The sequence below is a fragment of the Oncorhynchus clarkii genome, chromosome 4 (genome assembly GCF_045791955.1).
Source record: "Oncorhynchus clarkii lewisi isolate Uvic-CL-2024 chromosome 4, UVic_Ocla_1.0, whole genome shotgun sequence".
NCBI classification, from domain to species: Eukaryota; Metazoa; Chordata; class Actinopteri; order Salmoniformes; family Salmonidae; genus Oncorhynchus; species Oncorhynchus clarkii.
The window spans coordinates 34140058-34159982 of NC_092150.1; the positions used below are offsets into that span (position 1 = coordinate 34140058).

The 19925-nt window shown below is 43.7% G+C and overlaps 1 protein-coding gene across 1 annotated transcript in view; it reads left to right on the top strand.

Moving 5' to 3' along the window:
- LOC139406745 (receptor-type tyrosine-protein phosphatase F-like) overlaps positions 1–19925 on the top strand; it is a 453529-nt gene that overhangs the window by 323926 nt on the left and 109678 nt on the right. The window contains exon 7 of the mRNA XM_071149731.1: positions 7172–7441. Within this exon, the coding sequence (XP_071005832.1) occupies positions 7172–7441 (270 nt within the window). The remainder of the gene's footprint in view (positions 1–7171; positions 7442–19925) is intronic.

The window sequence follows — 19925 nt, forward strand, 5'->3', positions numbered from 1 at the left end:
ATCAAGTCTCTTCTTACTATTGTCCTTAAGTAGTGGTTTATTTGCAGCAATTCAACCATGAAGGCCTGATTCACGCAGTCCCCTCTGAACAGTTGATGTTGAGATGTCTGATACTTGAACTCTGTGAATAATTTATTTGGGCTGCAATCTGAGGTGCAATTAACTCTAATGAATTTATCCTCTGGAGCAGAGGTAACTCTGGGTCTTCCTTTCATGTGGCGGTCCTCATGAGAGCCAGTTTCATTATAGCGCTTGATGATTTTTTTCGACTACACTTGAAAAAACTTTCAAAGTTCTTAAACTTTTCCGTATTGACTGACCTTCTTGTCTTAAACCTCCTGTTGTGTTTTAATTGTGGAAGTTATTTCTTTCTTAATACGTTTAAGCCAATCAGTTGTGTTGTGACATGGTAGGGGTGGTATACAGAAATAGCCCGATTTGGTAAAAGACCAAGTCCATATTATGGCAAGAACAGCTCAAATAAGCAAAGAGAAATGACAGTCAATCATTACTTTAAGACATGAAGGTCAGTCAATCAGGAACATTTCAAGAACTCAGTGCAGTCGCAAAAACCATCAAGCGCTATGATGAAACTGGCTCTCATGAGGACCACCACAGGAAAGGAAAACCCCTGAGTTACCTCTGCTCCAGAGGATAAGTTCACTAGAGTTTACTGCAACTCAGATTGCAGCCCAAATAAATGCTAATTAATTCTGTGTTCCCGGTCCAAAATGACCGCCTCATTATAACTGATTATGAATCCATAATGATCCATATATCATCACCTAATGTTGTGTTAGATCTTTTTATAAACTTAAGTTCTTGTGAACATTACACGTTTTGAACTTCTATTTGCTATTCATGGCCTGTAGGCCTTATTGTCCTGAGCTCATAAAAGTCGTTTTGAGTTTTTTTTAAAAAAGCACAATGTATGGATTATTTTGACTCTAACAGATACTCAGATGAAACATATTGTGCTATTTATCACAGACTACTTTGTGTCAAAGTTTAACAAGGACTCTCTCTTCCTCACCAGTGTCATGATCAAAGATGTGATCAAGAGCCTCACATACAATATTTCCTTTGGTCATTTTGCTGCCACAATACGAATTATGAGCAAGCCCTCAAAAAAGCTTTATATACCAGAGCTGCGAGAAAAGTTCTGTATATTATTGTTTGTGAGAATGCCAACAGGTGTGGTTCCTGTGGAAGAAGGGGAGTGAGGTGTGTGTGTGTGTGTGTGTGTGTGTGTGTGTGTGTGTGTGTGCGTGTGTGTGCGTGCGTGCGTGCGTGCGTGCGCTCGAACACACATGCATGTGGGGCTCTGGAGAGGAAGTGTGTCCGTCTGATGAATGGGAATGTGCCTGAACTAAATTTTTTACACTAATTGTAGTCTCACCCATTAATTTGTAATAACAGGTCATTTTTGACCGGGACCACCAGAGGTGTACAAAAGTTAAATAAAACACCCAAAATGTAATGAAAATCATCAAAATGTATTTGGTGTGTTCAGGTGCCCTGTGTGGACAAAGTCATGGAACCTTATGACAATCAGATTAAATGAACTATCTAGGCAAATGGTGGCTACTTTGAAGAATCTCAAATGTAAAGTATATTTAGATTGTTTTTATTTTAAATTTGGTTACTACATGATTTCGTATTAGTTATTTTATAGTTTTGATGTCTCTACTATTATTCTACAATGTAGAAAATAGTCAAAAATAAAGAAAATCCCTTGAACGAGTAGGTGTGTCCAAACTTTTGAATGGTATTGTAGATATGGAGCCACCCCAGATTTGGCCCCTGGGGGGTGTGGCAGTGGCAGTGTTCTACCTGTTTAAATATATGCTTATTTTGGGGGATTTCAACCATTGACTTGTGTAACAAAAGGTTTATTAAAGTGGTACTTTGCAATCATTACCAATTTGTCGCTTTTAAGCAAAAATACATTGGCGCCTCTAGGGTTAAATTGCTGAGCTGAGAAGGTGTCTCTCTGTGGGAGAGATGGATAAAAACCGTCTCAGCTACCCACACTTCCAGCCAACTCACACATCAGCAAGGCACTTTCTAAAATGGAGGTCTGTGCCCTCTGACAATTTACCTCCCATTAATCCCAGACAGTCTCATGTCTTTTCTCGAATAAAAAAAAAAGGACTACGTTTAAGACAGTTAACTGATTCCTTTCCTCTCTGTGAGAAATGAGAGAAATATTAACTTACATTGCCTTCGGAAAGTATTCACAACCCTTTACTGTTTCCACATTCTGTTGTGTGACAGCCTGAATATAACATGGATTATATTGACATTTTGTGTCACTGACCTACAAATAATACCCAATAATGTCCAAAGTGAAATTTTGTTTTTAGAGTCAAAAAGTATTCAGCCCATTTGTCATGGCAAGCCTAAATAAGTTCAGGAGGGACTTTTTGTATCAATATCAAAACATTTCTTGGTAACAATTAAGTACCTTAATGTAATAGATTTCCATTAAAATGGGCAAAAATGGATTTTAGTAACAAAAAAAGTATTTTGCTAGGACTGTCTGGGAGTCATCTGAGTGGTGAGGGGAAAACTGAAAACTAGCTGTTATTGGCAGAGAGGCTTGGAACTCTCTTTGTTATCGGTCTATTAACCAATATACCTCACGGAGATGTCACCATGGAAAGTCGAAACTCCCGCCCATGCAACCAGAAACTATCAGGAAATGTTTTCACACTTTTACAGTGTTAGTTTCGTCAGCCATGTTACAATATGGTACAAAAAAACACAGGCAAAACAGAATTCTGACAGCACTGGGTCTTTAGCAAATCACATGATAATATGCATGGACTCAGTCTGAGTGCAATAATAGTGGTTAACTTGATTTCTGAATGACTACCCAATCTCTGTACCCCACACATACAATTATCTGTAAGGTCCCTTAGTCGAATACTGAATTTCAAGCACAGATTCTATCACAAAGACCAGGGAGATTTTCCACAGCCTCATCATGATCATAGCTGCTCTGTAGCTAGTTAGTAATTGGCTTGATGCTTTGCTTGCCTTGTGCCTGGGCTGCTGCATGCCTTGCTTGACAATATTTGTGTGCCTAAAATCTGTGTGCAACCACGATTGTGCTTCCAACCCTACCCCCCTCAGCTCCAAAGCCTTTTCTTTTTCCAATCCCAAATCCTTCCTTCCTTCCCTCTTTCTCTTCCCCCTCTTTCTCTGTGGCATGCCAATGAAGATAAGTGTGTGTCTGCATTATAACTGCCAGCTTCTCATGTTGCTACTGCTGATACTACTTCCTGTTCACTTGAAACCAGTGACTATACCCCACAGTGTCACTCGCTTCTACGACGATGACGAGTTCTCCTCCTCCACCACATCCTGGTGACCTTTAACCTTTAACATTTGTCCTCCATAGCCAATAATAACTCAGATAACCTTGTTATAACCTCACTCAGTCAGCCAATCAACAACAACCATCATGTCACGCTGTGACCATTTTCCATATCCATGGGTAACCTCCAACCTCCTCATCCTTCTAATAATGTACACGGTGACTAACGTTGGTTTGTTATGATTCCTCCTGCCCTGCATTGCGCTGTCCAGCATGTCACGTTGACAGCTCACAGACTCCAATCTAACACATTGGTTAATTTCCTCTGAAAAGCTCAGAGTTAGTAGACCATTGGCCTCAATTTGAATACAGAGGAACAGATATATAAATCTCAAAATCTCAGCATTTACTTGACTTGAATGAATCACACGCAGACTTTCTGCATACAGAGATGGTACACATGGCACACATACAGTATGCATACAATACACACAAAAAACATGCAAAAGAAATGCAAAATGTAAGTCTCTACTTAGGTAAGGTAAGGTGAATACTGCAGTAGAGAAAGATTGCAAATGCCCATGTTCAGGACATAGGCTAAATAAAAATGTGATTTTGTTAGATAACACCCAACTGTGGTTCATTATGGCTATCTTGAAGTCCCTCAGTTCTTGTTGCCCTCCTGTAGACTACAGTCCTGCAGGAGGGTGGGGGGGGGGGGGTGAAAGGATGGAGGAAGAGAGAGCGAGAGAAGGGAGAAGAGGGTAGCAACCTCACCTCACACCCCATACACCATTCAAGTCACATAAAAACTGAAATGTTTGTATTAGAAGAAGAAGAAAAAACTATTTTGGTGCCATGTTAGCTTCAAAACCAGCTTGGAGATATTTAGATGTAACTGCTGGTCAGCCAGGCAGGGCCGGTGGGCCCTAGAATACTGTAAGTACTACATTACTATGCCTGCATCATTTTGCTGTGGTAAAGAAATAAGCAGGTGATTTCTTAGTCATGATGATAAACACAGTACTTTAAGAGTTGTGATGTGAATAATGTTGCCTCTATTTTATCTTCAAGCACAAAACAGGGGTCTGCTAGAGTTCTCCCCTTGCATCCCAATTGAAATCCTGTTCCATCCCAAATGGCACCCTACTCCCTACATGGTGTATTACTTTTCACCAGAACCCATAGGGTTCCATTTGGGACGCAACCTCTTTCTCAGCGAGCGGCTCTTTGTTGGGCTGCAACCTTGCATTTTTCCTGAGCAAAGAGAGAAAATTGGGAACGTTAGTTATCTTACTGATGATTAAGAGTCTCAGCGCTGTCTGAAAGGGGATCGTTTTGCGGGTAGCTTAATGTGAGATCCTGCAGACCATCTGTGTGTGTGTTGGGAGATCAATTGGGAATTGAAACGTCAAGGCCTGGTTTTTGCTGCTTGCTGTGCCTCACCTGCACAACGATTTGCCACCTCCGCTTACAACCTCCGCTCTGTGAGGTTATAGTCACAGAAATACAGTCATATAGTATGAGATTGGCAATAGTGGTACCCTGATATATCTAAAAGTTTGGCAACTCCGACTTTCTTCGTTTTTGACCTGAGATCACCCTAAACTGGAATCACGGAATGGCACATAACTGTGGCCTATACCCAGCCTCGAACAGCCAGCCCCCTCCCCTCGTCTCACCACTCTCGCTCTCTCTCTCGCCCTCCCTCTCTCTCTCTGTCTCTTACCCTCCTCTCCTCCTTCCCCCCCTCTGTTTTCCCCCTGTTGTCCATGTCACGTGCTCAGGCGATGTCCGTCTCCATGGCAACCCATGTTAATGCCAGCCATCTGTATCACAGGGCGTGCAGGTAGCCTAGCGGTTAAGAGCGTTGGGCCAGTAACCCAAAGGTTGCTGGTTTGATTCCCCGAGCTGGCTAGGTAAAAACTCTCTGTGCCCTTGAGCAAGGCAGGTAACCCTAATTGCTCTGTATAAGAGTGTCTGCTAAAATGTAAATGATGGTTCTCTCTTTCCCTCCGGTCCCAGCAGAGAGACAATGCAGCCCTTGTCTTTGCAGAGACGACAGCCAACATGACTATCTATCACCTCTCCTCACTGACTGACTGAGCCCATGCAAATACACATTCATTTATCACAGTGATTCCTCACTTGGTTGGAGCTAATTAACTTACTGCTGTGCTTGAGTGAGCCAAATTAAGACATTATGTGCACATACATCCTCTTTCAGTTTATTTGTTTAAAGTAGTACCGCTCTCAAATTATACAACATTAGCTATACCCTGCTGTGTTTCCGACCTGTTTGTCGGAAGTCTACAACAGCTCAATACATCTCACTTGGTACTCTGGTTGAGTCAACGTTGTTTCCACATAATTTCAATGAAATGACATTGAACTAACGTGGAATAGACGTTGAACTGACTGACGTCTCTGCCCAGCAAAAATTATACATTGGAGGTGGCGACTAGTAATGTTTTTGGTTGCTTGTACATTTCTATTTATACCTCTTTTGGAAGTACATACCAGCCATAACGGGAGTAAGTGAAGATAGTTGCTCAGGGAAACGTATCGAACGTACTTTGACATTATAACGCTTGCATAGCTGTCTAATGGGAGTTTGAATCTGAGCTTCCTGGGCGTTAGAGAGGAGACATGTCACAGTCATCGGCAACATCTCTAACGCACAGATACTGCGGCAGGTTTCCACTAGCTTCCACAGCCACAAAGTCAAGTTAATTTAAGGTTAGCGTAAGGCATACGGTTAGCAGTGTGATTAAGGTTAGGGTGAATGTTAGAATTAGGTTTAAAATCAGATTTTAAGAAGATGAATTGCCCAAATTGGCAGGGTTTATGACTTTATGGCTGTGTTAACTAGTGACAACCCTCTCCCGCCTCAATTTAGAGCCACGCCTCAAAGTTGTGTTTCGCTCAGAATTTGAATAGATTAGCATGTCACTCAGTAAATCCACACACCCTAAATCCAAAAAGTGCCACTGTTACCAGGCTTTATGTGAAATGTGAGCCTGGGGACAAGGTCAGATCTGTCATAAACCTCTGTGTCTCTCCTTGTTTGACTCACACAGCATGTAGATCTCCCCTCCCTTTCTATTTAGTTAGACCAAGAAGAAACATGGTGAAAACCCCGTAAGACACAATCTACGCCCCTCAGGGCCAGAATATTCAGACTCTAAACTTAAATTATACCACAGTGAAACACATTTTGTGACCATTCTCAGCCTTCCTAGTCAAGGAGTGTGTGTGAGCACTTTTGCTGCCATGCCGTTGAGCTATGTATATTTAATGCCTGCAAAGTGAGTAGCATTGCAACATTAATTCAGACATAATGAGCAGTACTTCCCAGCACTTAAGGGGACTTCTAATGGTGTATGGTAGATAACAAGGGAGAAGAAACATCTTCTATTCACTCACACTTAGAGACAAAATGAGTGTTGGATAGCTAGCTTACTCTGAGTATGGTAGGGAAGCTAGACTTAACAGCAGTAATAAGCTCCAGGTGTGTCTTAATCCACATACCAAAGAAAGGAATCCAAAGGCACTCGTGAGAAAACTAGCCTTATAGGCCACCTTAGGCATTTTTTTGCAAATTTAACATGAAAGGGGAGGAAAGTCCTATTTCACTGTTGAGTAATTGATACATCACATGTGGTCCCACCCTAACTAACTATAGCAGAGTTGCCATAGGCCTCTATTGTCCCAGAGAACAGTGGTATACCCTGCAGCAACAGCCAGGCCTGACCATTGAGGTATTGAGCTATCCCAGCCAACCATGCAGTGTCTCCCATCAAACCTCCACTTCTTCTGCCTCTCACACCCTTATGCTCTCCCCTGCAGTGAGGCGTGTGCCACCCCGGTTCTCCATCCCTCCCAACAACCACGAGGTGATGCCGGGTGGCAGCGTGAACCTGACGTGCGTGGCGGTGGGAGCACCCATGCCCTACGTCAAGTGGATGATGGGGGCGGTAGACCTGACTAAGGAAGAAGAGATGCCCATTGGGAGGAATGTTTTGGAGGTCACCAACATTCGCCAGTCTGCCAACTACACCTGCGTGGCGATATCGTCGCTTGGTATGATCGAGACCACTGCACAGATCACCGTCAAAGGTGAGAGGGCTGGGAGAAGTGTGAGAGGGGGGGGGGGGGGGGGAGTTTGAGGGTTTGTTTTGCCTGGTATTTGGTGTTTTATTAGGATCCCCAGTAGCTGTTGCGAAGGTGGGAGCTGCTCTTCCTGGGGTCCACACAAAACATGAAACATGACATAATACAGAATATTAATAGACAAGAACAGCTCAAGGACAGAACTACATCAATTTAAAAATGGTGCACGTAGCCTGGGATGCAGTGAATTAGCTATGTTTGGTATCTAGCAAAGTAGCCCTCATTCAAGATCAACATGTCAACATCCAAAATCAATAGATGGATCTGGATCAAGATCAACATCCAAAGGAGATATTTTAGATTAATATTAGATGGACATGTTAAAAATGTCTCACTATGTCTTGGACTGCACTATAAGAGCTTGATATTCATGAATCATGATCCACTACACCTAATGGCACAACAAGCTTAATACTAATATAGAAATATACTTTTCTTTCTTTAAACATGTATACAGCATTGTGTGAAAGAATAAAAAAGTCTAAAAATGATTTACCCACAATCCTCTAAAAGCAGAGTCATACGGCAAGATATGAAATGCAAGGTGATAAAAATGAAAGACTTCCAATGAATCATTTAATCACTCGATTTTCTCTTTCTTTGGTTTTCCTTATAAAATATATTTTGAGCAACATATTAAATTGGATTATTTTGGTAAAATTAAATGAACAAATCACTGAAACAATTTGCCTATGTTTTTACAATATATATATATATATATATGGGTCTAAGCCGAGTGCGTTTCCACCAGACCATGAGCTCTGCATGACTTGCATTCATTTTTTATTAACACTAGAACCGCTGGGCCTTGATGGACCCAACATTCTAACAGTGTAATTGATATATTTCAAATGCTATTGCAAAAAATAGATAATTTGGTTGTGTTAAATGAAGGCCTTGGGCAACATTAGAATACGATATATATTTTATTTCAAATAACACGTTAGTTTCTGTTACTGTAGGCTATATATAAAAAATAAAAAAAACAAACGCGCCAAAATTCAAGTGTCCAATCAATTTTATTCGTGGAGTGCCTTTGTTACAACTATAAAACAGAAAACATATGTGTTGAAACATGGTAACAGCTTCTTTTTATAATGACAAAAATGATATTAATACCCCAATCACCAAGACCAATGGTCAAAGGACGAGCGGTCAAATGATGAAAACATCAGTAGCCTAAACATCATTACAAGCGCCAAGTGTCTTGATAAATAGTCAAACTCGGCACAAAAGCAATAATGGCATTACAATGAATAGAAGTGTCGATATAACAGCAGTCAGAAATAGTCCATCATTGTCAGCTCATGCTTACATTACATGGTGTCAGCTAGGTTTTATTTAGCCATTATTCCTTGTCCTAACAGTCTTTGTAACTTTCACTTGCTTGACCCACTTTGACATACGTTGGCTTGCTTGTAGCACGTAATAGTCTCCGGTTTTCTTTTTGTGTTCCCATTGTCTTGTCATTCTTCATCTCCATTGTGGAGTACAACTGCTGTGCAGGTGCCTTATTTTGCACAGAGGGAGGGAACTCCTGTCTCACTTTGTTCACGGTGCCGGCCAGACTTGTTTTCTTTGCAAGCAAATTGTTCACCAATGGCAGTGAAGTTAAGAAATTGTCCATGGTGACATTTTTGGCTATTTCCAATGTAAGGTTCCACAAGCCCCATCACCACATTCTCTGACACTCGCTCACCTACTGCCCGATGTGGATATTTTCCCAGATGAAAGCCTTTCAGCATCTACCAGTACGCACACTCTCATTGGGTAACCTACTCCAAGTAGGCCAGAGTAGACTGATAAGACTGCTTTTATTTGGTGGGCTGAAATAGGGTACATATCATTTTAAGATTTGAATTAGACCGGATCAATGCAATAGAATGGCTCGCCTTGTTCTTCATTCACAATTGGTGACTACATAATTATGCATTGTTCGTTTCCCCTCGTTCATCAACTCAAAGCCATCATACTTTACTTCATTTATTTAATCTGGTGTTATATGTGTGAAATGAGTTTCGGTATAGTTTGGGTTCAGTTTCGTGGCAATTATCGGGGTGATTATCAGATGGGCACTGCACTTTCAACTGTGGGAAGAAGGAGAGGAGCAGGCCCTACTGTTTGGAGAAGGAGAGGAGCAGGCCCTACTGTTTGGAGAAGGAGAGGAGCAGGCCCTACTGTTTGGAGAAGGAGAGGAGCAGGCCCTACTGAGGGGGAATGTGAGAAAACCATTAAAAAAAATGACATGCCCTCCTTAAACTTGTTATAACTCCAGTTCTGTTTGTGATATTAAGATTCGAATATGTGTTGTATGGATTTATTTAGGAAAAGTCAAGGATGGAGGGGGGCATGACTTAAAACATGGCAGAGTAATAACACATTATAATTCATGAGGAGTCAAAAGTACTGCTTTAGCGGTTCTAGCAGTATATATTTTTTAAAAGTATTATTATAAATTCACCCAAAAATGATTTCTAACAGTGTGGCTGTGTGGTTGAGTGGATACAATTCCCACAAAATGTATAATCTTACTGCCCCCCCCCCCCCCCCCCCCCCCCCCCCGTTTCTAATCTGTCTAAATAAAGCATTGAAAAAATTAAGGTGGAATTCCACAAAAAAATATTCTCCATAGGCCCTTATCAGTCAATGTTTAGGCTGTAAACCATTTTCATTTCAATACCATTGATTGTATGATAAACATAGTGTTTGTGTTTTGATGCTAACTTTTACACGCATGCACTGAAACCCAATAAAGTGTTTTCACAACACTCTCTTAAAACCACAATTTTCAGGTTAGAGAACTACTTTGGGTGTTTCAGACGACTTCATTTCTGTTTTAAAGCACTTACATTGGATTTACATTGAAGCACCCTCCAAACGATTTCAGCTTAGGTGCTCTACTTTTCATGGTTTCATTACACAGTCATGGTGAAACTTTCTATTTTTACAGCACAGATGTCATGTATTGTCATATTATGTCTTGTTCCTGTTCTTTCTCTTCACTCCGTCTCCCTCTGCTGGTCGTATTAGGTTACCTTCTCTTCCTCTCCTTCCCCCAGCTGTTCCTCATCTTCTCTAACTACCTCGTTCACCCTTTTCCCACCTGTTTCCTTTTTCCCTCTGATTAGGTCTCTATTTCTCTCTCTGTTCCTGCTTCTGTCTTTGTCAGATTCTCGTTTGCGTTTCTCATGCCAGAACCAAACTATCGTCTCGTTTGCTTCACCCTTGTCCTGTCCTGTCGGAATCTGCCTGTTCATCTGATGCTACGTGTGATCAGGTACCTCTGTCCTCTACGACCCGCTCCTACCCAGAGAGACCAGCAGTCTGTCGCCGCTAACCAAGCTATTCTCCTCTGCTGCTAAGAAGGGGGACTCTAACCCAGCTATTCTCCTCTGCTGCTAAGAAGGGGGACTCTTCTGTAAATATCAGAAGGACTTTATATTCATTTGTCGCCCTCTCTGCGGGTTGTCTATTTTGCCATTATATACATCTGAAGAGGATCTATGTCTTCACTGTGTTTTGACATTAAAGGACTCTGCTTTTGTTAAACCGCTTTTGGGTCCTCACTCACGTGCATAACAGAAGAATCTGACCAAGAATGGACCCAGCGACTTCGGATCCTCTCCACTCAGCCGTCGAGATCCAGGGAGCGATGCTAGGCAGACACGAGCAGGAATTGTCTGCTGCTCGACATGCCGTTGAGACCCTGGCCGCCCAAGTCTCCGACCTCACAGAACAGATTCACCATCTCCGCCTCGATCCACCGGCCACTTCCAGGGCTTTCGAATCTCCGGAGCCCAGAATCAATAACCCGCCATGTTACTCTGGGGAGCCCACTGAATGCCGCTCGTTCCTCACCCAGTGTGATATTGTGTTTTCTCTCCAGCCCAACACTTACTCCAGGAGCACAGCTTGTATCGCCTACGTCATATCTCTCCTTACTGGACGGGCTCGTGAGTGGGGCACGGCAATCTGGGAGGCGAGGGCTGAGTGTACTAACCAGTATCAGGACTTTAAGGAGGAGATGATACGGGTTTTTGATCGTTCTGTTTTTGGGGAGGAAGCTTCCAGGGTCCTGTCTTCCCTATGTCAAGGTAATCGATCCATAACAGATTAAACTATTGAGTTTCGCACTCTTGCTGCCTCCAGTGACTGGAACGAGCCGGCTTTGCTCGCTCGTTTTCTGGAGGGTCTCCGCGCGGAGGTAAAGGATGAGATTCTCTCCCGGGAGGTTCCTTCCAGCGTGGATTCCTTGATTGAACTCGCTATTCGCATAGAGCGACGGGTTGATCTTCGTCACCGAGCTCGTGGAAAGGAGCTCGCGTTCTCCGTTGCCCCCCTCTCCGCATCACTACCATCTTCCTCCGCCGGCTCGGATGCTGAGCCTATGCAGCTGGGGGGTATCCGCATCTCGACTAAGGAGAGGGAACGGAGAATCACCAACCGCCTCTGTCTCTATTGCGGTTCCGCTGGTCATTTTGTCACTTCATGTCCAGTAAAAGCCAGAGCTCATCAGTAAGCGGAGGGCTACTGGTGAGCGCTACTACTCTGGTCTCTCCTTCAAGATCCTGCACTACCTTGTCGGTCCATCTACGCTGGACCGGTTCGTCAGCTTCCTGCAGTGCCTTGATAGACTCTGGGGCGGAGGGCAGTTTTATGGACGAGACCTGGGCTCGGGAACATGACATTCCTCTCAGACAGTTAAGGGAGCCCACGGCCTTGTTCACTTTGGATGGTAGTTCTCTCCCCAGGATTCAGCGCGAGACGCTACCTTTAATTAACCCTCACTGTCTCTGGTAATCATAGCGAAACCCTTTCTTTTTTAATTTTTCGTTCACCTTTTACACCTGTTGTTTTGGGCCATCCCTGGCTAGTTTGTCATAATCCTTCTATTAATTGGTCTAGTAATTCTATCCTCTCCTGGAACGTCTCTTGTCATGTGAAATGTTTAATGTCTGCTATCCCTCCTGTTTCCTCTGTCTCTTCTTCACAGGAGGAGCCTGGTGATTTGACGGGGGTGCCAGAGGAATATCACGATCTGCGCACAGTGTTCAGTCGGTCCAGGGCCACCTCTCTTCCTCCGCACCGGTCGTATGATTGTAGTATTGATCTCCTTCCGGGAACCACTCCCCCCCGGGGTAGACTATACTCTCTGTCGGCTCCCGAACGTAAGGCTCTCGAAGATTGTTTGTCTGTAGCTCTTGACGCCGGTACCATAGTCCCCTCCTCCTCTCCCGCCGGAGCGGGGTTTTTTTTTGTTAAGAAGAAGGACGGGTCCCTGCACCCCTGCATAGATTATCGAGGGCTGAATGACATAACAGTGAAGAATCGTTATCCGCTCCCTCTTATGTCTTCAGCCTTCGAGATCCTGCAGGGAGCCAGGTTTTTCACTAAGTTGGACCTTCGTAACGCTTACCATCTCGTGCGCATCAGGGAGGGGGACGAGTGGAAAACGGCGTTTAACACTCCGTTAGGGCACTTTGAATACCGGGTTCTTCCTTTCGGCCTCGCTAACGCTCCAGCTGTCTTTCAGGCATTAGTCAATGACGTCCTGAGAGACATGCTGAACATCTTTGTTTTCGTTTACCTTGACGATATCCTGATTTTTTCACCGTCACTCCAGATTCATGTTCAGCACGTTCGACGTGTCCTCCAGCGCCTTTTAGAGAATTGTCTTTTTGTGAAGGCTGAGAAGTGCACTTTTCATGCCTCCTCCGTCACATTTCTCGGTTCTGTTATTTCCGCTGAAGGCATTAAGATGGATCCCGCTAAGGTCCAAGCTGTCATTGATTGGCCCGTTCCTAAGTCACGCGTCGAGCTGCAGCGCTTTCTCGGCTTCGCGAATTTCTATCGTCGTTTCATCCGTAATTTCGGTCAGGTGGCAGCTCCTCTCACAGCCCTTACTTCTGTCAAGACGTGCTTTAAGTGGTCCGTTTCCGCCCAGGGAGCTTTTGATCTCCTCAAGAATCGTTTTACATCCGCACCTATCCTTGTTACACCTGACGTCTCTAGACAGTTCGTGGTCGAGGTTGACGCGTCAGAGGTGGGCGTGGGAGCCATTCTTTCTCAGCGCTCCCTCTCTGACGACAAGGTCCACCCTTGCGCCTATTTTTCTCATCGCCTGTCGTCGTCGGAACGTAACTATGATGTGGGAAACCGCGAACTGCTCGCCATCCGCTTAGCCCTAGGCGAATGGCGACAGTGGTTGGAGGGGGCGACCGTTCCTTTTGTCGTTTGGACTGACCATAGGAACCTTGAGTACATCCGTTCTGCCAAACGACTTAATGCGCGTCAGGCTCGTTGGGTGCTGTTTTTCGCTCGTTTCGAGTTCGTAATTTCTTATCGTCCGGGCTCTAAGAACACCAAGCCTGATGCTTTATCTCGTCTCTTCAGTTCTTCAGTAGCCTCCACTGACCCCGAGGGGATTCTCCCTGAGGGGCGTGTTGTCGGGTTGACTGTCTGGGGAATTGAGAGGCAGGTAAAGCAAGCACTCACTCACACTCCGTCGCCGCGCGCTTGTCCTAGGAACCTTCTTTTCGTTCCCGTTCCTACTCGTCTGGCCGTTCTTCAGTGGGCTCACTCTGCCAAGTTAGCCGGCCACCCCGGCGTTCGGGGTACGCTTGCTTCCATTCGCCAGCGTTTTTGGTGGCCCACTCGGGAGCATGACACGCGTCGTTTCGTGGCTGCTTGTTCGGTCTGCGTGCAGACTAAGTCCGGTAACTCCCCTCCTGCCGGCCGTCTCAGACCGCTTCCCATTCCCTCTCGACCGTGGTCTCACATCGCCTTAGATTTTATCACCGGACTGCCTTCGTCAGCGGGGAAGACTGTTATTCTTACGGTTGTCGATAGGTTCTCTAAGGCGGCTCATTTTATTCCCCTCGCTAAGCTCCCTTCTGCTAAAGAAACGGCACAAATCGTCATCGAGAATGTTTTCAGAATTCATGGCCTTCCGTCAGACGTCGTTTCGGACAGGGGTCCGCAATTCACGTCTCAATTTTGGAGGGAGTTTTGCCGTTTGATTGGGGCTTCCGTCAGTCTCTCTTCCGGCTTTCACCCCCAGTCTAACGGTCAAGCAGAACGGGCCAATCAGACTATTGGTCGCATCTTACGCAGTCTTTCTTTTCGTAACCCTGCGTCTTGGTCAGAACAGCTCCCCTGGGCAGAATACGCCCACAACTCGCTTCCTTCGTCTGCGACCGGGCTATCTCCTTTTCAGAGTAGCCTCGGGTACCAGCCTCCGCTGTTCTCGTCTCAGTTCGCCGAGTCCAGCGTCCCCTCCGCTCAGGCTTTTGTCCAACGTTGCGAGCGCACCTGGAAGAGGGTCAGGTCTGCACTTTGCCGTTATAGGGCGCAGACTGTGAGAGCCGCTAATAAGCGTAGAACTAAGAGTCCTAGATATTGTCGCGGTCAGAGAGTTTGGCTTTCCACTCAGAACCTTCCCCTTAAGACAGCTTCTCGCAAGTTGACCCCGCGGTTCATTGGTCCGTTCCGTATTTCTCAGATCATTAATCCTGTCGCAGTGCGACTTCTTCTTCCGCGATATCTTCGTCGCGTCCACCAGGTCTTCCATGTCTCCTGTGTTAAGCCCGTTCTTCGCGCCCCCGCTCGTCTTCCCCCTCCCCCCATCCTTGTCGAGGGCGCACCTATCTACAGGGTCCGTAAGATTTTGGACATGCGTCCTCAGGGCCGTGGTCATCAGTACCTAGTGGATTGGGAGGGGTACGGTCCTGAGGAAAGGAGTTGGGTTCCCTCTCGGGACGTGCTGGACCGTTCGCTGATCGATGATTTCCTCCGTTGCCGCCAGGTTTCCTCCTCGAGTGCGCCAGGAGGCGCTCGGTGAGTGGGGGAGTACTGTCATGTATTGTCATATTATGTCTTGTTCCTGTTCTTTCTCTTCACTCCGTCTCCCTCTGCTGGTCGTATTAGGTTACCTTCTCTTCCTCTCCTTCCCCCAGCTGTTCCTCATCTTCTCTAACTACCTCGTTCACCCTTTTCCCACCTGTTTCCTTTTTCCCTCTGATTAGGTCTCTATTTCTCTCTCTGTTCCTGCTTCTGTCTTTGTCAGATTCTCGTTTGAGTTTCTCATGCCAGAACCAAACTATCGTCTCGTTTGCTTCACCCTTGTCCTGTCCTGTCGGAATCTGCCTGTTCATCTGATGCTACGTGTGATCAGGTACCTCTGTCCTCTACGACCCGCGCCTACCCAGAGAGACCAGCAGTCTGTCGCCGCTAACCCAGCTATTCTCCTCTGCTGCTAAGAAGGGGGACTCTTCTGTAAATATCAGAAGGACTTTATGATTCATTTGTCGCCCTCTCTGCGGGTTGTCTATTTTGCCATTATATACATCTGAAGAGGATCTATGTCTTCCCTGTGTTTTGACATTAAAGGACTCTGTTTTTGTTAAACCGCTTTTGGGTCCTCACTCACGTGCATAACAACAGATGACAGTGTGTTCATTAATACTGTCATCAATAATTCAATATGGCTGAAACTTTACCTTCCTGAAAACCTAACTATGACAAAGTAGCGAGATGACAAACTAGCGAGCAAAGCGTTTTGTGTTTACTTTCCAATTACAATGGGATCCTGCTTTCGGGAAATACAGTAGGCTTTCTCAATGCTTCAAATATGAACAGCACAAAGTGATATTTTATTTATTTTTTAAGGAAGGGTCTTAGCTATGGACTAATGATTCCAGATCGAATTGGCCAAAGACTCTGTTGAACATTTCATTTACTACTTTGTTCATTGCATGTGAAATGCTTGAAGCCCAAATCAGTTCTCATCTCTACATCCTCTGAGTTTAGTGAGTTGAGTACATGGAGAGATAATGAAGTCAGTTCCTTCTTCTAGGGATTAATATTTGCACTGGCTGAAACAACACATAATATTAGAGTATTTGTGACGCTCAAATACCTATCAGTCTAACCAATCATTAATTCACTAGAGTTATTATAGAGAATCTCAGTTATTTCAAAGATTTTTTTGAAAAGAAAAGCACTACTACTTCTAGTAATGGAGACATATTTTCTGAATGAATGGGGCCCTATGGTAATATTAACAAAACACAATATGACTATCAAAAAACAAATTATAAAGTACACTGTTATCTGTTTTTGTAATTTTATCAGTAACTTACTGTATTAATCACCAATGTGATGCTGTATAAACTGAATACAGTAGATTACTGTAGAATGTACAGTAAAATTCTGTAAATGTGTTTTACAGTATTAATTATGGTGCATTTTGGGAAAATGTTTTGGGCGAGGAAAAAGTTTCTGGCTCATTAACATATTTAAGGCGTGTCTTGTAAGAGGCTATATTTGTTGCACCCGTGAGTGAGAATGCTGTACCCCCACAGAATACAGTAATATACTATATTAACATATTTTGAGGCATGTCTTGTATAAGGCTATATTTGTTGCACCGATTGAGAGTGCTGTACCAATTTAAGTGATATGTGGTTCCCTAACAATTGCTCTTATGTAGGGAACAGATCAGAGTGACAGCAAGTCTCAAATCTTTAACGGTTGAGCGGATAGCAATTTCATTTTGATCTGTTTTGCCCTGTAGTCACTATCAGTTTAGAAGTCGTTCTTAAGGCCTAAAGTGAAAGTGATATAAAACACCAAATATCAGTTGGTATGCTGCAATAAATAATTAAATATTTACCATTAGCAAATGCTGAATGGATTTTCAGTTGAATTCAACAATGAAATACCTTATTGATGGTTTTGCTTTAAATTCACTGCAGCATACTGTAAATTATGGTGCATTGAGAAATATTGTGGGAAGAGAAAGAATTGCTGGCTCAGTAACATTCTGTATTTTAAGGTGTGCCTTGTCAGTGGCTATATTTGTTTTGCCTGTTAGTGAGAGTCCTGTACCATTTTAAGTGATATATGGTAGTAGTTCCCTAACAATTAAATGTATATAGGGAACAGGTCAGAAACCTTTTAATGGTTGACTGTTTCTCCATGTCCATTTGATCTGTTTAGCCCTGTAATAATGGCCAGATTGGCAGCCCTTGTCCAGGCCTCTAGAAGTACAAGTGATATTAAACACCAGGTATTCATTAGTATGCTATAATATGCAAATGCATACAGCCAACCTGCTTGCTCTAATCCCTTGTAATTACTGTAGGATTTTTTATTTATTACAGTTTAATAGTCACTTGTACTTTGTTTCATTGCTCTGGCATCATGTTTAGGCCTCTAGATGTACAAGTGATATAAAACACCCAGTATTCATTAGTATGCTATAATATGCAAATGCATACAGCCAACCTGCTTGCTCTAATCCCTTGTAATTACTGTAGGATTTTTTATTTATTACAGTTTAATAGTCACTTGTACTTTGTTTCATAGCTCTGGCATTAAGTTAACGTGAATATCTCACTATTGTCTTGGCACTTTCCATAGATAGTCAGAATCATATCATGAGATGTATTGTTGTAATTATGATTATTTTGAAGACCAGTGCATCCTTAAATACAACAACATGTTCAGTAACGGTTATAGAAACGTTTGACTTGCAATGACTGTAATATGTGTTTGTTTTATCTACCGTGGTTGAATGCATTGACTGTAAGTTGTTAAGGACCAGAGCAAAATGTACATTTAAAAATTAAAACTTTCAAGGAACACTGGGTGATACGTCACTGGGTGATACGTCGCTGCATGTCCAATAATATGATATGATATCCAATAATATGCTGTAAATTAGATTACAGTACCATTTTTGGTACTATAAAATGCATTACCATGAAATGGATTACGGTAGCTGTAGGTTAAAATAAATCAACGTTACTTACTGGCCAATTGCTGCAGGAAATGTTTTAAAGTGTAAGCAAAATACAACTCCCCAATTAGCTCATGATATCACTCACAGTGTTGACAGATGGTGGGATATTTTCAAGTCCTGGGAGAGGCTCTCTCTTCTCTACAGACTCACACCTACTGATGAATAAGTATTCCGCAACTTTGTATATGTGATGCATGCATAATAGGCCCTAAAATAGTTTAACTTCTAACTTAACATCACTCAGTACTCAGAGCAATACTGTCAGGGTTTCAAAAGTTTTTCAAGCTTCTTTTGCCTTTTTTGGATATGGCGCATAATTCTATGTCCTAAATGCCACCCTTTTTCCTACATAGTGCACTACTTTTGACCAGAGCACCATGGGCCCTGGTCAAAAGTAATCACTATATAGGGAATAGCGTGCCATTTGGATGCAAGCAATAATAGCAGATGTCAATAGCAGATGTCAACCAAGGCGTCGGGAGTTGGGGGGGGGGGGGGGGGGGTGCTGCGGCTGTAGGGTTGATCTCTTTCTCTAAAACCTCTCGGGTTGCAGTGTCTCATCCCTAATGCCCATCTGACGTCTGGAGGCGAGCTCTTACCTCTTACTTTAGCAGAACCATTTGGACTCTGACAGTAGTACAATAATGCACAACACAAAAGTGATTTAGCAAACATTTTCAGCCACAATTTTATTACAATGCAGCCTCTTTCCATTTACGAGGGAAATAAGAAAACCTGGGAGAGTGTGTACATTACCATTACCATGAGGTAAAGGGACAGATAATCACTTTCTTTGCAGAATGGACCTACATCTTGAGTGTTTCAAACTCAAATGCTCTGCGAGTGCAGAAAAAAAATACATTAATATTATACTATATGTTATATCATGTATTATAAACTGGGTGGTTTGAGCCCTGAATGCTGATTGGCTGAAAGCTGTGGTATATCAGACCGTATATCACAGGTATGACAAAAATACATATTTTAACAGTTCTAATTACATTTGTAAGTAGTTTATAATAGCAATAAGGCACTTATGGGGTTTGTGGTATATGGCCAATATGCCACGGCTAAGGGTTGTATCCAGGCACTCTGCGTTGCGTCATGCATAAGAACAGCCCTTAGCTGCGGTATATTGGCCATATACCACGCTCATTTGAAATATGTCACCTTGCAAGTCAACAAAAGGTAAAATAATTGCAAAATATGAAAAGAAAACCCTCTCAAGAAATCCTAGCACTGGCCTCCCGGGTGGCGCAGCGGTTAAGGGCGCTGTGCTGCAGCTCCAGCTGTGCCATCAGAGTCTCTGGGTTCGCACCCAGGCTCTGTCGTAACCGGCCGCGACCGGGAGGTCTGTGGGGTGACGCACAATTGGCCTAGCGTCGTCCGGGTTAGGGAGGACTTGGCCGGTAAGGATGTCCTTGTCTCATTACGCACCAGCGACTCCTGTGGTTGGCCGGGCGCAGTGCGCTCTAACCAAGGTTGCCAGGTGCACGGTGTTTCCTCCGACACATTGGTGCGGCTGGCTTCCGGGTTGGATGTGCGCTGTGTTAAGAAGCAGTGCGGCTTGGTTGGGTTGTGTATCGGAGGACGCATGACTTTCAACCTTCGTCTCTCCCGTACGGG